Source organism: Dryobates pubescens, chromosome 8 (genome assembly GCF_014839835.1).
Source record: "Dryobates pubescens isolate bDryPub1 chromosome 8, bDryPub1.pri, whole genome shotgun sequence".
In the NCBI taxonomy this organism is placed as follows: domain Eukaryota; kingdom Metazoa; phylum Chordata; class Aves; order Piciformes; family Picidae; genus Dryobates; species Dryobates pubescens.
In genome coordinates this window covers 15,901,056-15,917,299 of record NC_071619.1, presented here as the reverse complement: position 1 = coordinate 15,917,299, position 16,244 = coordinate 15,901,056, and the positions used below count along the sequence as shown (strand labels likewise).

The 16,244-nt window shown below is 37.8% G+C and overlaps 1 protein-coding gene across 1 annotated transcript in view; it reads left to right on the top strand.

The window, feature by feature from the left end:
* The window catches only part of KIF20B (kinesin family member 20B), a 37,775-nt gene extending 25,000 nt beyond the window's left edge, over positions 1 to 12,775 (top strand). The window contains exons 23-33 of the mRNA XM_054163609.1: positions 266 to 391; positions 653 to 780; positions 1,779 to 1,934; positions 3,129 to 3,305; positions 3,866 to 4,030; positions 6,067 to 6,186; positions 7,686 to 7,889; positions 8,869 to 8,946; positions 9,872 to 10,007; positions 11,335 to 11,477; positions 12,698 to 12,775. Of these exons, the coding sequence (XP_054019584.1) occupies positions 266 to 391; positions 653 to 780; positions 1,779 to 1,934; positions 3,129 to 3,305; positions 3,866 to 4,030; positions 6,067 to 6,186; positions 7,686 to 7,889; positions 8,869 to 8,946; positions 9,872 to 10,007; positions 11,335 to 11,477; positions 12,698 to 12,775 (1,511 nt within the window). The remainder of the gene's footprint in view (positions 1 to 265; positions 392 to 652; positions 781 to 1,778; positions 1,935 to 3,128; positions 3,306 to 3,865; positions 4,031 to 6,066; positions 6,187 to 7,685; positions 7,890 to 8,868; positions 8,947 to 9,871; positions 10,008 to 11,334; positions 11,478 to 12,697) is intronic.
* Positions 12,776 to 16,244: the final 3,469 nt, after the last annotated feature.

Below are 16,244 nucleotides of genomic sequence, written 5' to 3'. Positions count from 1 at the left end.
GGTAAAAATTTAGCAGTTCAACAACAAGGGTTAGTTGTTCATACAATACAGACCATACTCTGACGTTAGCAATGAAGCAGCTAAATCAGGTTGATGAGTATTAGTGAAGAATTTTGGTTTTGGGTAGTTTGGTAGAGATGCTCTATTTTTTTCTACTATAAGTTTTGATCTCAGGAAATGGGAACAATTTGTCATGAGGGCACTTTGGGAGAAAGCAGTGGGCATGAGGAGCAGCTTCATGTGTCCGTTTATTTCATACCTTCAGATCTACACGCAAAGGAAAAAATAATTGAAGATATGAGGATGACGTTAGAAGAACAGGAACAGACTCAGATTGAACAAGATCAAGTGCTTGAAGCCAAATTAGAAGAGACCAACAGATTAGTTCAGGGTAATCTCTCCATGGAAATATAGCAATGGGGCATAATTGTTTTGGATGTATTGGGATAGCTGCTGTAAATTTCTGTTTTATTTGCTGACTGTTAACTAGGTATTAATTTCATGTAGTATAGAACAAACTTGTAGCACTTAAAGGCTTCTATTGTCCCTTTTCTGTCACAGCTAATAAATTCAAGTAACTAGTAGAAGGATGTGAGTAGGGTCAAATATGCATTTGAAACTGTTATATAACCTCATATTGTGTACTGACTAGAACTAGAAGCATGGAAGCAGAAATATGGAGAGCTGGATAACCAGAGCAACAGTAACTGCCAGCAAAAGAGCAAAAATGAGGAGAAGAATGAAAATGAAGAATTAATGAAATTGCAAAAAGAACTGGAGGTAAAATACGTTGACGTACTTAAGTTTAAAGCCATAACTTCCATCAGGGATCTACATTTCTTGTGTTGCTATCTTCAAGAGCTAGTGTGTGCTACAGCAAATTGTTACCCTTGTAAAGGAAGCCTCCTCTAAAAGCTGCAGTTCATTAGTGTAGCGAAGTCTAGATGCAGTGTCTTTCTAATATGCAGCATCACTGATGCCCCATAGTGGACTACACCCTTCACTGTTTTATGTTACCATGGGCGGTGCTTCTGTAGCTGAGCTTCTCTTACAGTTATCTCAACTGGTACAACTCCAGTATTTCTTCTGAACCTCTTCTCTGTCCATTGCTTGGGCAACTAAATCAAACTCTCAAAATCTTATGTTTGCTGTATGCCCTGTAAGGCCTTTCTGTTAGGCTAATTATTTACCATGAATTCTCCTTGGATTAGAAAGTAATCCTTTTTTCCCAAGCATCTTTTCTGGTGCCCTATGTCTTGTGTGAGAGAATGTCTTGTGCCTGACAAGACATTAGCTTGTGATACAAAAGGAGACAAAGTTGCTGTGGATAGAAGTTACATTCTTGGGTGTGCACTACTCTGCCAACCATTCAAATTCTATTACATTCTTTGCCTTTCAGTCTTGAACTAGAAGTTTCCTAACATGCCCTGTAAGGCAGTATAAAAGATTAGGGGATTTTTTAAGATGTAGGGACCTTTTTATCTGTACTTTTGGTCTAACTTTAAGAGGGTTTGTTATATATGTGTAATAGCATTTTTAAAGGGGAAAAGCAAGTAGTGTTCCATGAAGACTTGCCAGTCTGAGTTAGAATGCTGAAAATATCTAATGTTTTTTCAATGTGGAAGAGAAAATGAGAATGTAACACTTGCACTTGGGAACATGCTGGATTAAACCTATGCCAGTGTTTCTGTTTACCTTTTCTAAATGAATGGATTTAGTGGTAATCTAGATTTTACAACTTTGCTTAATCTCTGTCATTTCTGTTTTCATTAAATTAGGAAAATCAGGCAAAGTATCAATCTGATAGGAAAAAATGGCTGGAGGAAAAAGCAAGACTTGTAAGTCAAGTGAAAGAAGCTGAGAGCCATCGCAACAGAGAAATACGGAAATTTGCAGAGGGCAGAGAACGTCACGCAGGGCAGCAAGCAGAAATTGTAAGTGACTCTTCTCAAAGTCCTGTGGTGTTAAGTCTAGTACAGAATAAAACTCATGTCAAGTGTTTAACAGTGTGGGTGCTTGAGGGTAGCTGGCCTTTGTGAAAATTCCCTGACTTCATTGCATGGCAAAACCTAGGTGAGATCTTCCCAGTATGAAAAGGGAAGAATAGAAGGTTTACAAATGAAAAAGCCTATGAGACTTTAGGAGGAACAGAAAAGGCAAGCAGGAGGTGACTTAAAAAATTCTTCTTTCCAGATATGGAGTAAAATTACTTGGTCAAAATGCTAGTGACAGGCTCTTAAAGTAGAGTCTACTGATAGTTAACAACAAGGTTCATACATTGTGGTTCACTGGACTGCATCAGGCTTGTAATTTCTTAAATGTGAAATTCTTATGAATTTGTAAAATGTGAAACTGTGTTTCAATATGGAAGTAGTTAACAATGACTTTCTGGATGTTAGGATCTTAGGATGACTTTTACTTTGTGGCTTTATTGCTAACAAGTCTCAAGTAAGCAAAATCACAAAGCAAACAAGGAGTGGTGGTTCTTACCAAAAATTGTTTGCAAATACCCTAAGTGTAAAAAATAGCCTGGAGAAGAGGAGACTGAGGGGTGACCTTATTACTCTCTACAACTACCTGAAGGGAGGTTGTAGACAGACGGATGTTGGTCTCTTCTCCCAGGCGGCCAGTACCAGAACAAGAGGACACAGTCTCAGGCTGCGCCAGGGGAGGTTCAGGCTAGATGTTAGGAAAAAGTTCTATACAGAAAGCGTTATTGCCCATTGGTATGGGCTGCCTGGGAAGGTGGTGGAGTCGCCATCATTGGAGGTTTTCAGGAGAAGACTTGATGGGGTGCTTGGTGCCGTGGGTTAGTTGTTTAGGTGGTGTTGGATTGGTTGATGGGTTGGACGCGATGATCTTGAAGGTCTCTTCCAACCTGGTTTATTCTATGTATTCTATGTAATTATATGTATTCTATGTATTCTAAAAACCAGATTTCTGAATTGAAGCATGGTTTGCCTTTGCATATTTGTAGTGAAACTAGTTTTATGTGAGCTTTAACTCACGTTGGCTTGTGAGTGTACTAAGCCCATAAAATATTGTCAATTATGCAAAGCCAAACTATCATAACAGTTAAGGCAGTGTAGAAGCAGTGTTCAATTCTAACCTCCTTTCTTCCCATGTAGGAAAGACTTATGGCACAGCTGGCAGAAAAGGAGAGCAATCTTCAAAAGTGGCGTGAAGAAAGAGATCAATTAGTAGAAGCTTTGGAAATACAACTCAAGACTTTGGCTTCTAATATGATACAAAAGGATAAAGAAATAGCAGAACTGAAAGAGGCTGCACTACGGGATTCAGAAAAGGTGATCTTTCTTTCTTGCTCCTGTGTGATTATTCCTTTGTTGTGTCTGGGGTGGGGTTTTTTTTGTTATTTGCTAATTCTATAAAACATTATACTGGCACTCTGTTTTGGTGCTCTTAAACACTTTGCAGCTTGTTTTGTTTATTTGAACTACTGAATATGGTGAAGCTTCAGCTGCTGTTACAAATTTGCTTTCAAAGAAACAAAGCTTTTAAAAACAGTGTAGTCTGTTTTGATCTTGCATAGTTGAACTGGAAATCCAAAACAACTCACATTCGCTGCCTTTTTTTCACAGCACCAAAGACTTCATTATAAATAGGAGGTGAACTTCTTTTAACTCTGCAGAAGTAGAATGCAATTAAAACCTTTGCATTTACCCTTCCCAGGCTGTTAAAGAACTTTTCCACTTCATACATGAAATTACTGGGTTTTTTGTTGGATATCTGACTGGTTTAGCCTACAATTCTAGAACTTACACTACCAAGTAATGGTGCTGTTGCTTATACATTAAGTTCTTTTCCCCATTCTAACATTTGTGGCAATTTTTGCTGTGTTTATTAGGATAAGGAAACTGATATAGAGGAGCTAAGAAAACAGCTGGCTGAGAAAGACTGCTTACTAAAGGAACTGAGGCAAAATATTAACCATGGACACCTTCAGTCCTTGGCAGAAGTACCTTTACCTGAGGATGGACAAGATGAAATAGATCAGTCTGTAAATAAAGAGGTATGTTTCTTATAGGAAGTGTATATTAATGATACATTATTACTAACTTTTATTTTGTGGTTTTCTCGGTATGTATTTCAACAACATTAAGAATCTCCTGAAAGGTAATGTCCATAGTTCTTCCTTCTTGTACTGTATCTTCAGTTCTGAGTTCATTCTTTCTCCCTCTGCCTTTCATAATGTTTCAGAAAAATAAAATACTTCAGTTACTAGAATGCCACACCTCTCTCTCCATTATAGAACTTATGTTCATGAAGAAAGAACTAATTAATCCAGGTTATGGAGACTTGATGACATTTATAGTGCCATTTCAGTTTGTTAGTGTCAAGGGCATTTCAGCCTGGCTTTTGTGATAGAGCCTATAGTCTGATAATAGAGGTGGTTCTGTAACAAAAGCTGCAAGCCCAAGGAGGGGTTCACAAGGCAAAAAAGCAGTATCTTTCATCCTACTTCAAACCAAAACAGTAGTGGAAACTTATGCTATACTTTTCATATTTCCTGGACAAAAATTAAAAGGCTTGCAACTGTTCTGAGACTTCTGATTCTGACCCTAGACCATTGTGTGCTACATGAACTGTATCTAATGAGGTATTTTTGCTAAGCTGAATTAATGCTATGTGGCTCCATTACTACTTAATGATGAACGGGGCTGGACACATTTCCTATCAGTCCCTTCTCTGGATGCTTGAAAATGCAATTCTCCCCTTGTTGCAGGACTGGACTAAATGCTGAAAGGCATTTCTTCATCTCTTTCCTCACTACTGCAAAATAAGACTGTTCAGCTAGTTTCTTGCTACTTCATCAGTTCAGTTAGTACCTTATAGATCAAGCTTGAGATTTGTAAAGGAGGACAGAATAGCTCTGTCAAGGGTTACTGCTTTGTAATAGCAGTGTAAAATTATTTTGCTATAAAACTAGTTACAGAGAAGAATCATTGTGAGAAACTGGTGCTGAAGTAAATACCTGAAGCCAGGAGTAACAATGTTTGATGTTATGAATAAGGAAAGGCTGTTAACAGGATTATTATATGAGAAACTGTTAGGTTGTATCACAGTACATTAAAGGTTGGACGGGACCTTCAGATGTCATCAGGTCCCTGTGAAAGCAGAATTGCCTAGGGTAGTCTGCACAGGAATGTGTCTAGGTGGGTTTTGAGTGTGTCCAGAGGAGGAGACTCCACAATCTGTCTGGGCAGCCTGTCCCAGTGCTCTGTCACCCTCACTGTAAAGAAGTTTCTCCTCCTGTTGAGGTGAAATCTTCTATGTTCAAGCTTGTGTTGAAGTTGAAGCGAATGAGGGGAGAGTCAAATAATTTTCAGGAAATGCATAGTGGAGATAAAGAACAACAACTGAAGTAGTCAAGGTAATGTGTCTCTCCTGCCTTGTTAGGAGAGGTGAAGATGATGTCACTCATTAGGAGAGGTTAAGGCAACCTAGAGGGTTATGGAGCTGAGGCTTACAAAGTCATGGCTGTGGTGGTTGAACAGAAGGCAGAGCTGTCCTCCTTAACATCCTGCAAACCCTGGGCAGCATTTTATGAAACTTAGGAAATAATTTTAAAGAAATTAAATAACACATTGCTATATGAAGTAGCTAGTGATTTTCTGGAGGTGGTGGAAACAAAAGTACTGTCAACAGGGATTAGAAAAAATTGTAGTAGAAATCAATAAATGTATTCACGTGTGGGTACTCTGAGGATTAGGCAGAAGTGTACTCTGACACTTGCAATACAATAACTGAGAGTGCTGGGAGGTGACAGAGTGAACAGGTGATGAGGTGACCAGGATCCACACAGGTTATCCTTAAATAGCACCTTCTTGTAGCACTCTTGGAGGTAGAATATTGAACTGGATTGACTGTTGGTGAGACCCAGCAGGGCATGTTTTATGATTGCATCGTGAGTAGATTTTGCTGCCTTAAACTTGTGTTGTCTTTCAGCCCAGGTGTTCATTAGTTGTCTGCACTTAAGTTTTTGTGCTGTAACTTTAGAAAACTCACTCTTTTGACATAATTTTTATTTATTCTAAATATTTACAGTTTACAGAAAACCAAAGTAAGACTAATCCTTTAACTGGACAAGCTATTCCAGTAAGAGATGAAGTTAAAGAGAATGATTCATTATCTCAATGTCCTAGTAGTGCTTCTTCATTAAGTGAGGTTGGTACAAAACTTTACATTTGAAAACTTTATGCAGCTGTATTGATTTTACTAGATGTGAAATAGGGAAGAAATTTGTATCCTGTTTGTATCCTGCACAGTTATAAAGTTTGATTCTACAAATGTCTCTTGATGATCAGATCACCTGAATTAGTGGCTTTTGGTAGAAACAGAAGCTGTCGCAGATAATTATGTAAATAATTTTATCTTACTTCAACTGTGTGCTCTGGAAACTTACCTCTCTCTGATGTTTCTGTAGTGAGAAGTCACCTGAAAACAAAACAAAACCAATAACAACACCACCACAAAAAAACCACACCTAATCAGCTCCTTTTAAAGGGATGAGCAATATCAAGACAAATTTGGATTTGCTTTCTTCCACTGCAGGATTCTTGCATGTAGCTTTGTTAGCTAATGACTCTAACCATTCGTATGTAACTTTTTGAGGGCTAACTCTTTCATGAAGTAGCAGTAATAAAGAAAAATGTTTTTATTAGCCCACTTCGTTCTTGGGAATTCAGTGGTGCTGGTATTTCCACTCAGGATCCCAACAGAGCCTGTCGAAGAAGGTGAATACCTTTTTTGGCTTTCCATGGGCTTTTGTCATTTTCACTTTTGAGAGAAGGTACCCTTCAGGATCAACAGCAGTACTAGCAGCCACCTGCACAGCCTCAGCAGCCTGTCTTCTAGTTTTCATTTGAACAATTACTGAATTAATTTTTGTGTGCTCTGTGGCAGCAGTTGAGCTGCTGGCTAGATGCAAGAAATGGGGAGACCACAGCTCTGACTTTCTTGCTGACTTTACTAAAAAAAAGAAGGGTTGAGTTGGGTGGTTGAAGGTAAGTGCTGCAGAGGAAGAATTCTGCAAACTGACCTTTCCATCCCAGGGGCACTATGCTGATCTTGCTCTTTGGCTATAAGTAGGTACAAGACAAGTACTTCAGCTTTCAGACAATGGCGATTCCTGAATTCCTGTTCTTCCTCCAGACAAAGTAGTCACGTAAAATTCTCTCACAGGCTGAATCTGGCTCATGGCTTATGGCTTGTCAGTTGGACTTTTAGTTGCACAATTAACTTCCCTAATGTGGAAAGGGAAGGGAATGCTCCCTAAAGATAAGCTAGAGAAAGATTATAGTTTTGTCTCTTAAGCTTCTGTTACTACTTGCTTCTAAGGGGCAGCAGAGTTAAGATGAAGAAAACTATGAAAATTCTACTACTGCCAGCTGTGAAAGTGTGACTAGCTGTCTGCCTCTCAGGAAAGCTATTTGAAAAAAAAGTATTGGACTGAGATCATCAGGGAAAACTAAGTTCTGTGGTTGTAGATAGAAATATTAACTGTTTTTAAACTCTGCTATAGTTGAAGTAGATTTCAGAACAGTTTTTGTAAGTGGTCCAAAAGCTGGCCGACAGAAAATGGAATGCTTGCTTTGCAATCCATGGGGGAGGGACGTGTTATAGGAGGTTTTTTGACTCACTTCTTGATTTCTTTATGCTTGTAGGACCCTTCAGAAATTGTCCTTGACTCTTCTGAAGTGTCCACAGAAAATGGCAAAACTAGTCGATTCCCCAAACCAGAGATGGAAATCCAGTTCACACCTTTGCAACCCAATAAGATGGAGGTGAAACACGAGGGCAGTACCTTACCATCTACAGTTAAAGTCATCAAGCCAAGAAAGAAAAGGAAGAGTGAAGAGATGGATGAGGTATGACCTAGAATAACTGCCAAAATGTATTGTGCAGTTTTTCAATGCATTACTCTGATAATTCATTAAGATTCTATCTTTATCTTGTGACTCTGAGACCCAATGGATGTACCTAGGGTATATTTAAAACTCTTTCCCCCTCCCACAAGTAAGTAAATAGTGGATCCCCCCTCCAGCAAATAAATAGTGGATCTCTGGCTTGTGTTGATTGAGGTCATAGCTTATCTGGGATCTGGATTTGCACATTCTCTTTACATTTTACATTTCTCTCTCCCTGCTGGTACCATATGCTCTTGTCTCCAGCTTTGATGTGTGAGATTACAGATCGCTTCAATCGAATTGCTTCTTTTGGTTTAGGCACACACTGATACCAATTATAATCTTTTCTAACGGGAAATCACAGATTAAGATCCTGGACTTAATTAGTGCATTTTGAAGTTTCAAGACCACTTCCTTTTGATTCTTTCTTCTGTTTGTGTTTTCTTTGATCTTTTTGTACTTAGAGGGGCTATATAGAACTAATGCACCAGCAACTGAACCTTTGTTTTTGTGGACCTTAATTCCTTCAGTGCAAGGTTACATGATCTAGCTTGCTTAATGTGCTGAGAGACTGAGGCTCCACAGCATGTCAAGGTGGTAAAAATATTCACTGCTCCTACCTGAACTGCACGTTTCTTTCCTTTGCCTTTTATTATGATTAGCACAAACACTGCTATCTCTAAGACACTTTAAAAGTCTAGGAAACCCTGAAGTACTTACATGATTGATCCTCCTTGTGGGGTTTATGAATCTTTATGCCTCTCAGTACTTTTGAAGCTAGCAGATGAATATGAATGAAGTGACCTGTGGATGATTTAGGTAGGTGGCAAGTAATCTCTTTCAATGAGTGAGCTTATTTCAGATTGAGAGTGAAATACCTGTTACTCTTCTCATTCAGTCACTCCCATGAGTGATAATATTGTCATATTTATTTTCTTAGGCTTTTGTGAAAAGTGAGAACAAGAAAAACACAAAATCTGCTATGACTAATTCACCTTCTACAAGCAACAAGAAAACGGTTTGAGTTTATTCTAGTTTTGAAGTTTGGCCTTTCCCGTGAAGGTGGACTTGTGAAAGCAGTAATCGTTCTTATGCAGCAGTATTTTATCCTTTTGTATTTGAATATGATTCTTAAATGCTTATGTTGTCTTCCTACTAAACTCCATAATCTAACAAGCCTGTGTTTGCCATGAATGTGTACTAGCTGCAGTTACAATCATGCCAAGTGAAGAAATAGTTAGGAAGACTAGTTTGAATGTACTGCTAGTACATGTGATGTTACAGGCAATACTTCTGAAGGAAAACTCAGGTTCTTGTTATTTATACGCATGACAGTTACAAAAAGGTGGTTTTAGGCCTTGGTAGTAACTTGGTCACATGCAGAGAGGATGAGTAGTAGATTTATTTCCCTTATCAATTTCCCTCTGTTTTATTTATAACTAAACAAGCTTATCTAAGTAAATACAACCTTGAATATACTGGTTGGATGTTTTTTAAAGTAATTGTTTCCTGTATTGCTCATAGGCTGGATGTTAGGAAGAAGTTCTTCATAGAAAGCATTATTGCCCATTGGAATGGGCTGCCCAGCGAGGTGGTGGAGTCACCATCACTGGAGGTGTTTAGGAAGAGACTTGATGTGGTGCTTGGTGCCATGGTTTAGTTGATTCGATAGTGTTGGATGATAGGTTGGACTCAAAGTTCTCTTCCAACCTGGAATGTTTGGTTTGATTCCATTCTAATCTATCCTTAGATGTATCCTGTAAAACTTGGGCAATTTTTAATCTCCTGTGTGTATAAAATGAGATTGTCTACATCATTTGCTGTGGTAGTTATCATTAGTATAATGAACTGAGATGTCAGTAGCAATGTTAAAGTTGTCAGCTTGAAATACTATTGAAGTCAAATTGGAATTATACTTTCTGTTTTCTTGTATCTCGGTACAGATGTCATATCGAAAAGAATACTTCTTAAGAAAGCAAGAATCTACTTCAAGTATAAAGTCACCTAACAAGAAAGACAGAACACTGCAAAAAATTGGAGACTTTTTTCAAAGTTCTCCCACAATTATTCACTCTAAAGGTTGGTACGGAATAAATAAGGCTTATTCCATGTTCTCTGGCTGTTGTAAAATGCCTTTTTTTCCTACTGTGAACTACTAATGTGGACATTGTTCAAAGGACATATCTCCTGAATTAAGTTGTTCTTTCACTTATGAAACAATAGAAGCTAAACTGGGGCCCAGTGTACTGAATCTTTAAAGGACATGTCTCCTGAATTAAGTTGTTCTTTCACTTATGAAACAATAGAAGCTAAACTGGGGCCCAGTGTACTGAATCTGGTAGCGTGAAAAAGGCTGCCTAGATTGCAAGGACCATATGCTTCTGAAATTTAGGGTGGGTGTGAAAGGTAAACCAGGTGGAATGAACAGATAGTGTGGAATATGTGCATGCATGGTGGTTATAAAAGCAATGCTGACTGTTAGGCTCAAAATATCTGAGTCACTTTATTCTTCCTTACAGTGAAACAGATATCCAAACTTCAAATCATTGTTCTATATGCAATCCCTTTTTCTCCTGTCTCTACTTTTTTTCTTGTGGACGCTAGATTAATGATTTTTTGATGTACATATATGAGGGGAAGATTAGTTCTCTGTATAAAAAACAATTAAAAACTGCAATTAGCAGAGGCCACAAGAAATTGCCAGCACTAAAGTCCAAAAGACACTTGGGTTAAAACAAGGTCGGTCATTCAGTGTGCACAGGTAAAATTAAGATCTCTTTACTAACTTGACAGACATCCAGTTTTGTCAGATTGCTTCCACGGTGACAGCGTGTCATTACCAATGGAAGCCAAATTCAGACTACTCAAAATTTCACCCAGAAAATATTTGATTTGCTCAAATGAGTTCTAGTTTTTGATCTTTATTACCGTGGCCTGTATTTTTTTTTCCCTCTTTTACATAAATTAGTGTTGTTTGGAATTTCTTCTTTCCTTCTAGCTCAGAATATGCATGCATTCATCTCTTTATAGGTCTGGTACTAGTTAGATAAAACAATACAGGTGTATATATAGAAAATTCTCTACCCTGTGCTTATTGTCAACACAAAGAAGTTAAGCCTGTTCTTCAACTCTTGTGGTGCTTAACATTCAGTGACATCTGAATCTTAATTGATTATTAATATACTATTTAAATGCATCCTTTAAGTTGTTACATCTGATGCTATAGAAAACTCTCCAGTTATAGAAAACTGGTGGTTAAATACCAGATCTGAATTTTTATATTTACACTTCAGAGTACATCTGTTTAGTTTTTAAACTCTTTTAATAAAGCTTGTTTTTTTTCATTAAATTTAGAGGCTCACAAAATGAGTGAGACATAGATTTACTATAAATTGTTTTCTTCTAGCAAAGAAGCTGATGGCAACAATAAGCTCTCCCAAGTCTGCAGAACCAGAAGGTGTCAAAGTAAATGAGCTCAAGCCAAAGCGAGCTAAGAGAAAACTCTATACAACTGACATTTCTTGCCCTCTAGATATCCCTGCTTCCTCGGTAAATGATTACAGGTTGTTGTCCTGCTTACTGGAATGTGTTTCTGTAGTCTTGGCTTAAAATAAACTCAGGAGGACAGAACAGACCTAGAGGCCTGATTATGTTGCTGAAGAGGTTTGAAATTACTGACTTGTTTTTTGAGTCTACCTGATTATTCTTTTTGGTCTTTTCTTTCTGCTGTTTTACTTAGTTTTCTCTATTGTCTCACCTATGCTGTTTGACTGCTGACTTGCTGTACAGGTGATACAGCAATCACAGAGATATCTTTAAAATCAATTTACAGGTATCTTAGCTGTGCTATGTGGAGTATTAATTTTTAACTCTGCTGACAGCAATTGAGTGAGAATTTAGTTTTCCAGTAGGTGTTCCTTTAAAGGGAGAAGAGAAATAGATGCTATTAATGCATCCATAGATTTGGAACAGATTGATTGAAACACTGGAGAGAAAGATCTGTCTGTACAATTAACTTTGCAGGGCCAGTAAGCGCCTCGGATAACCTCTGATTCCATTTATGCCCAGCTGATACTTGGGTTACTTTAGGATGTGGATACATCTGTGCTTTTGTGCAAAGCACAGTTTAAATAGCCTTCTGGGTGTACTTGAATTGTGTTACCCTGTCTAAGCCAGCCTATAAAGGGTCTTAGAGGTGAGGGCTTGCAAAAATCCAACATTAAGGTTTTGACAGTCACTATAGTGCTGAGTGTACTCTTGCTCTCTTGGAAGTACATCTTATTCTATTCAGTCCTTTCTTCACTATGGCAATTGTTTGCCCATAGTGAGATGCATTGGTGAATTTTCTGTAAATTGTATGCATGGATGTGGTAGAAACCAAAAAAGGTCTGCATTGGAAGATGGAGAAAATGGCACACTAGCAGAGCAAAACCAGAGAAGCTTAAGAAGTGAAAGGAAAGGAATCCCAGGATAGTCAGAGAAAGTTAAAGGAATTTAAGAGTGTGTATATATATATATATATATAAAGAAAATTTAGGGTTTATATAAATATGTTTCAGCAAAAATTGAATTTTTAATGCTCCCAGTAGTTGTTGCTTATTGTGATGTGCTAAAATGGACTCTGTCCTGGGAGGTGTTTGACTAAAAGACAGTAGGCAAATGTCATCCTAAAAGGAGCTTCTGGGATAAACCATGTTTTCTGTGTCTAGAAGTGCCTGTTACTTGTCTCTGAAGAAATGCTGAATAACTCTTGAAATATTCTCTTTCAGATCTTTGTAGAACAAAGAGAGAAGGAAAGTGATCATCAAATTATCAAGCGACGGCTACGATCAAAACTAGCTAAATAATTTTGCAGAAGCATATTCACAATTCCTAGTTAAATCATATTTCCATTGTATATTTCAGCTATTGTATATAGGAAGTAATAGCCACTTAGTCATGCTTCCCAGTCTGTATATAGATGTATGGAATTGTTCTGATGATTTCTAGCTCTGACTCCATTAAAACTCCATACTGTTCATGAAAGCTTATGTCTGAATCTTTTTTAGGGCTGGTGTCTTTGGGAGTGTTTATAATTTCTCCATTGTGCAGTAAGAACCGTGCCTGTGGGGAACGATTTAAGTAGCTTTTGTCAGGTGGCAGTATACCAACCATAACACTGAGTGGAAAAAAATGAGTACACATCAAAATTTATCCTGAAATTCTTTAAAGGTTAAAAAACTGAATGGACAACATTAAAGAATTAGCACTTCGTGGAGAAATTTAATGTTGCTTAGTTTAAGCTGTCTTCTCTTTACTCTTCTAAATTAAGTGATTTATTATAAGCATAATATTCTTGACCCATAAATAATTATAATCTGCTATTAGACGTGACCCATCCTCAGGCAGACATTTGACATTTTATTGTAATCATCCAGTTCTGCTCCTAGAACAGCTACTTGCAGCTTATAATCAGTGACTGATGAAACATTTAAAACACTTTTGTTCAAAGGTTACACTGACTTCAGTCACAGGCAGTGATTTTGTTTTGTAGGATTTTGCATTGTTTGAAGGACAGTAGTAGTGATTTTTCAGAAAGAGCTGGAATTACTTTGACCTGCTGTTGCCATGGATGAAGCAGGACAATACCAAGAAGTGATCATTTACTTGAACTTCTTGCTCATGCAGCTTTCTTATTTTCATTTTTTTGAATGACTGTCAACCACATGATATAATTTTCACTTGGAGAACTGCATTATTTTGACTTACTGCATTTTAGTTTAACACATCACATCTGTGATTCTATTAGCTTTCTGGTTAGAGTCCCAGTCTGTCTGTTTTGCACATTCTATGCTGCTAACCGTCACTATGTAAGTCTGTCTTGTTTACAAGATTGCTTTTTGAAGTTTGCTATTGGCCTGACCACAAACATTTTTCAGAAGTTCTCTGTCAACATCCAGCCTGGGACTTCCTCCCCTCACCCCCCCTACTTCCAACCCATACTAGTTCATCAGCAACAACTATCTGGTCTATAGAAGCAGAGATAGCTTATTCATATAGGCAGGTAAGTGCTACTTATTTCTGATAGTACAGCTTCAACCTTACTGTCCTTCAGAAATGATTCCATGATTTAACAGTGGCAGGTGGCTTGTTTGTTAATTTTCTTCGACTGCTGCTCTGCATTGTCTTTCAAAGAGAAGAAAGACTCACTGGTGCAAGCATGAGATTACAATTATTTTTTTCTTGAAAGAAAAAAGTGACTTTCTGTATACAAAAGTGGGTCATGCAGGGCTGACATCCTAACAGACTTCCCAAAGAAAGTCTTCTGAGTAGCAACGGCGAATTCTGCTTTTGGGGTTTTTCAGTTGGTTGGTTAGTTCTGGGTTTCGTTGGGCGGATGGGATGGGGTTGTTTGTTTACAAATTTCAGTAAATCTAGTTTCTGAAACACAGCAGCCTAGTTCAGTATCTATTGAAAATGTGTGATACTTAAAATAAGGTGGGTTTTTTTCCAAGAGAAGAAGCTGGGATCCTTACATCTTTAGTAACAGAGTTTTAAGATGTAGTCTCACTTCTTTGGTCTCTTGTTTTCCCACACAAGGAAGGAAACTTCCACAATGCAAAATGACCATTTCTGGTATAACACCTGCAAAGTGCCTTGTACATCAACATCATTGTCTTTGAATAGTTCCTTTTAAGAATATCACAGTGTGAAGGATAGCATTTGAAAGCAGCATATACTATACATCTGTCAAGCTGCCCAAACTTTTCTAATGGTCAAGCCTCCTCTTGAAGGGACTATACCTTGCTGCTCATCTTCAGCTGATCTAGTATAAACATTTTTTTCTTTTGCCATCCTCATGACACTCAATTACAGGCATAATGAAGACTTCTGGAAGGAAACTATGACACTGTTTCATATAGGTCAAGCTTCGTTCTTTGGTGAAAGAAAACAAGGAAGAACTGGCATCATTTGATCAGACAGCTCATGAAGGCTAGGGTAAACTTCTGGGGTCAAGGGAGTAAGAAAAGGAAGCAGAGTATTTTTTAGGTGACTCTCTTTTCCATTAGTAAGACAGCTTTGTGTAATAAATTCAAGTACTTATTTGAACATTCTTGTAACTTGATTACTTCTGTAAGAAAATAAAAGTAGCAATACTCTAATAAAATACGTCTGCTTGGATCTCGCTAAACGCTGTTAACAACAGCAAAACTCCCAGGAGATGGCGCTGAGCCCCTGCTTGAGATCTTGCTTATCCATGCTGAGAACTTCAGCTGGGAGGTGCAGGAGGGTAGAAGCATTTTTTCTAGGTTTGAACTGCCCCGCTTTCATCCCATTTAGCCAAAGTTCATAAAAAGCTCAGAATGGGGCCTTGCTACACAATTCTTTTGGCAGCTTTCTAGTCACAAGCAACATAGCTCTGTCACACAGGATTTTGGTTTTTGGTTGGTGTTCTGAGAAGCAGGTTTATATTCACAGATGTAACCTGTTCACCCATTGCTGCACAGCAGCATTTCACAGAAGTTTATATACTTGTTTAAAACAAAGATAAAGGATTCTTCCATTGAAAATTTAACTGGGCAGAGCTAAAGGTCCTCAAAGGCTTAATAAAAACTGAGATCAGATTCATTAATGAAGAATTTGTTTCCAAAGTTGCAGTATTTAATACTTGTAGATCTTTGTATTGATGGATGAAATTGGGTTTTCTTTTTTTTTCCTTCTAGAAGTGCTAACTCTAAACAAAACCAGTATTCTACTATATAGATTTCAAATTCATTTAGTGTAGGTGCTAAAATATTGTGGTGTTTTTTGTGATCAATGAAAATCAAGAATATTGAGAAGCAAGCTTTGACTTTTCAATTCAGCATTTTAATGTGATCTTTTCCTGCTGTGTACTGAAGCCTCCAGATTAATTCTGAAACTCTTATCCAGGAGAAAAGACAGGGTTTGGGAGTTTAACTGAAAGTCCAACTTTTTTCAGTTCATTAAATAACTAGAAGGTTTGGGTAACGTGAACTTGCACCTGTTTTAAAGTGTCTTATGCTTTTTAAAAGGAGTCCTTTTAAACACAGATGAATTGCTGACGTGATGCATCAATGCTGTCTCATTCCACATTGGAAAGTTCTAGTCAAAAAAACCTCCTAAGTGCCTAAGGAAGGGGCAGTATGTGTAGATAAAACATCTCCGTACATTAAACAGCATGTCTTTTTCAGATCATCTTGTTGTACCTTATGAGTAGGTATAATTCATCTTGGAGGCTCTGTATAAAGTGGAAATTCTGATTGTTTATGTTTGGAGAAAGCTATCCAGCCTCTATATGCATGACCAATCAAGGAA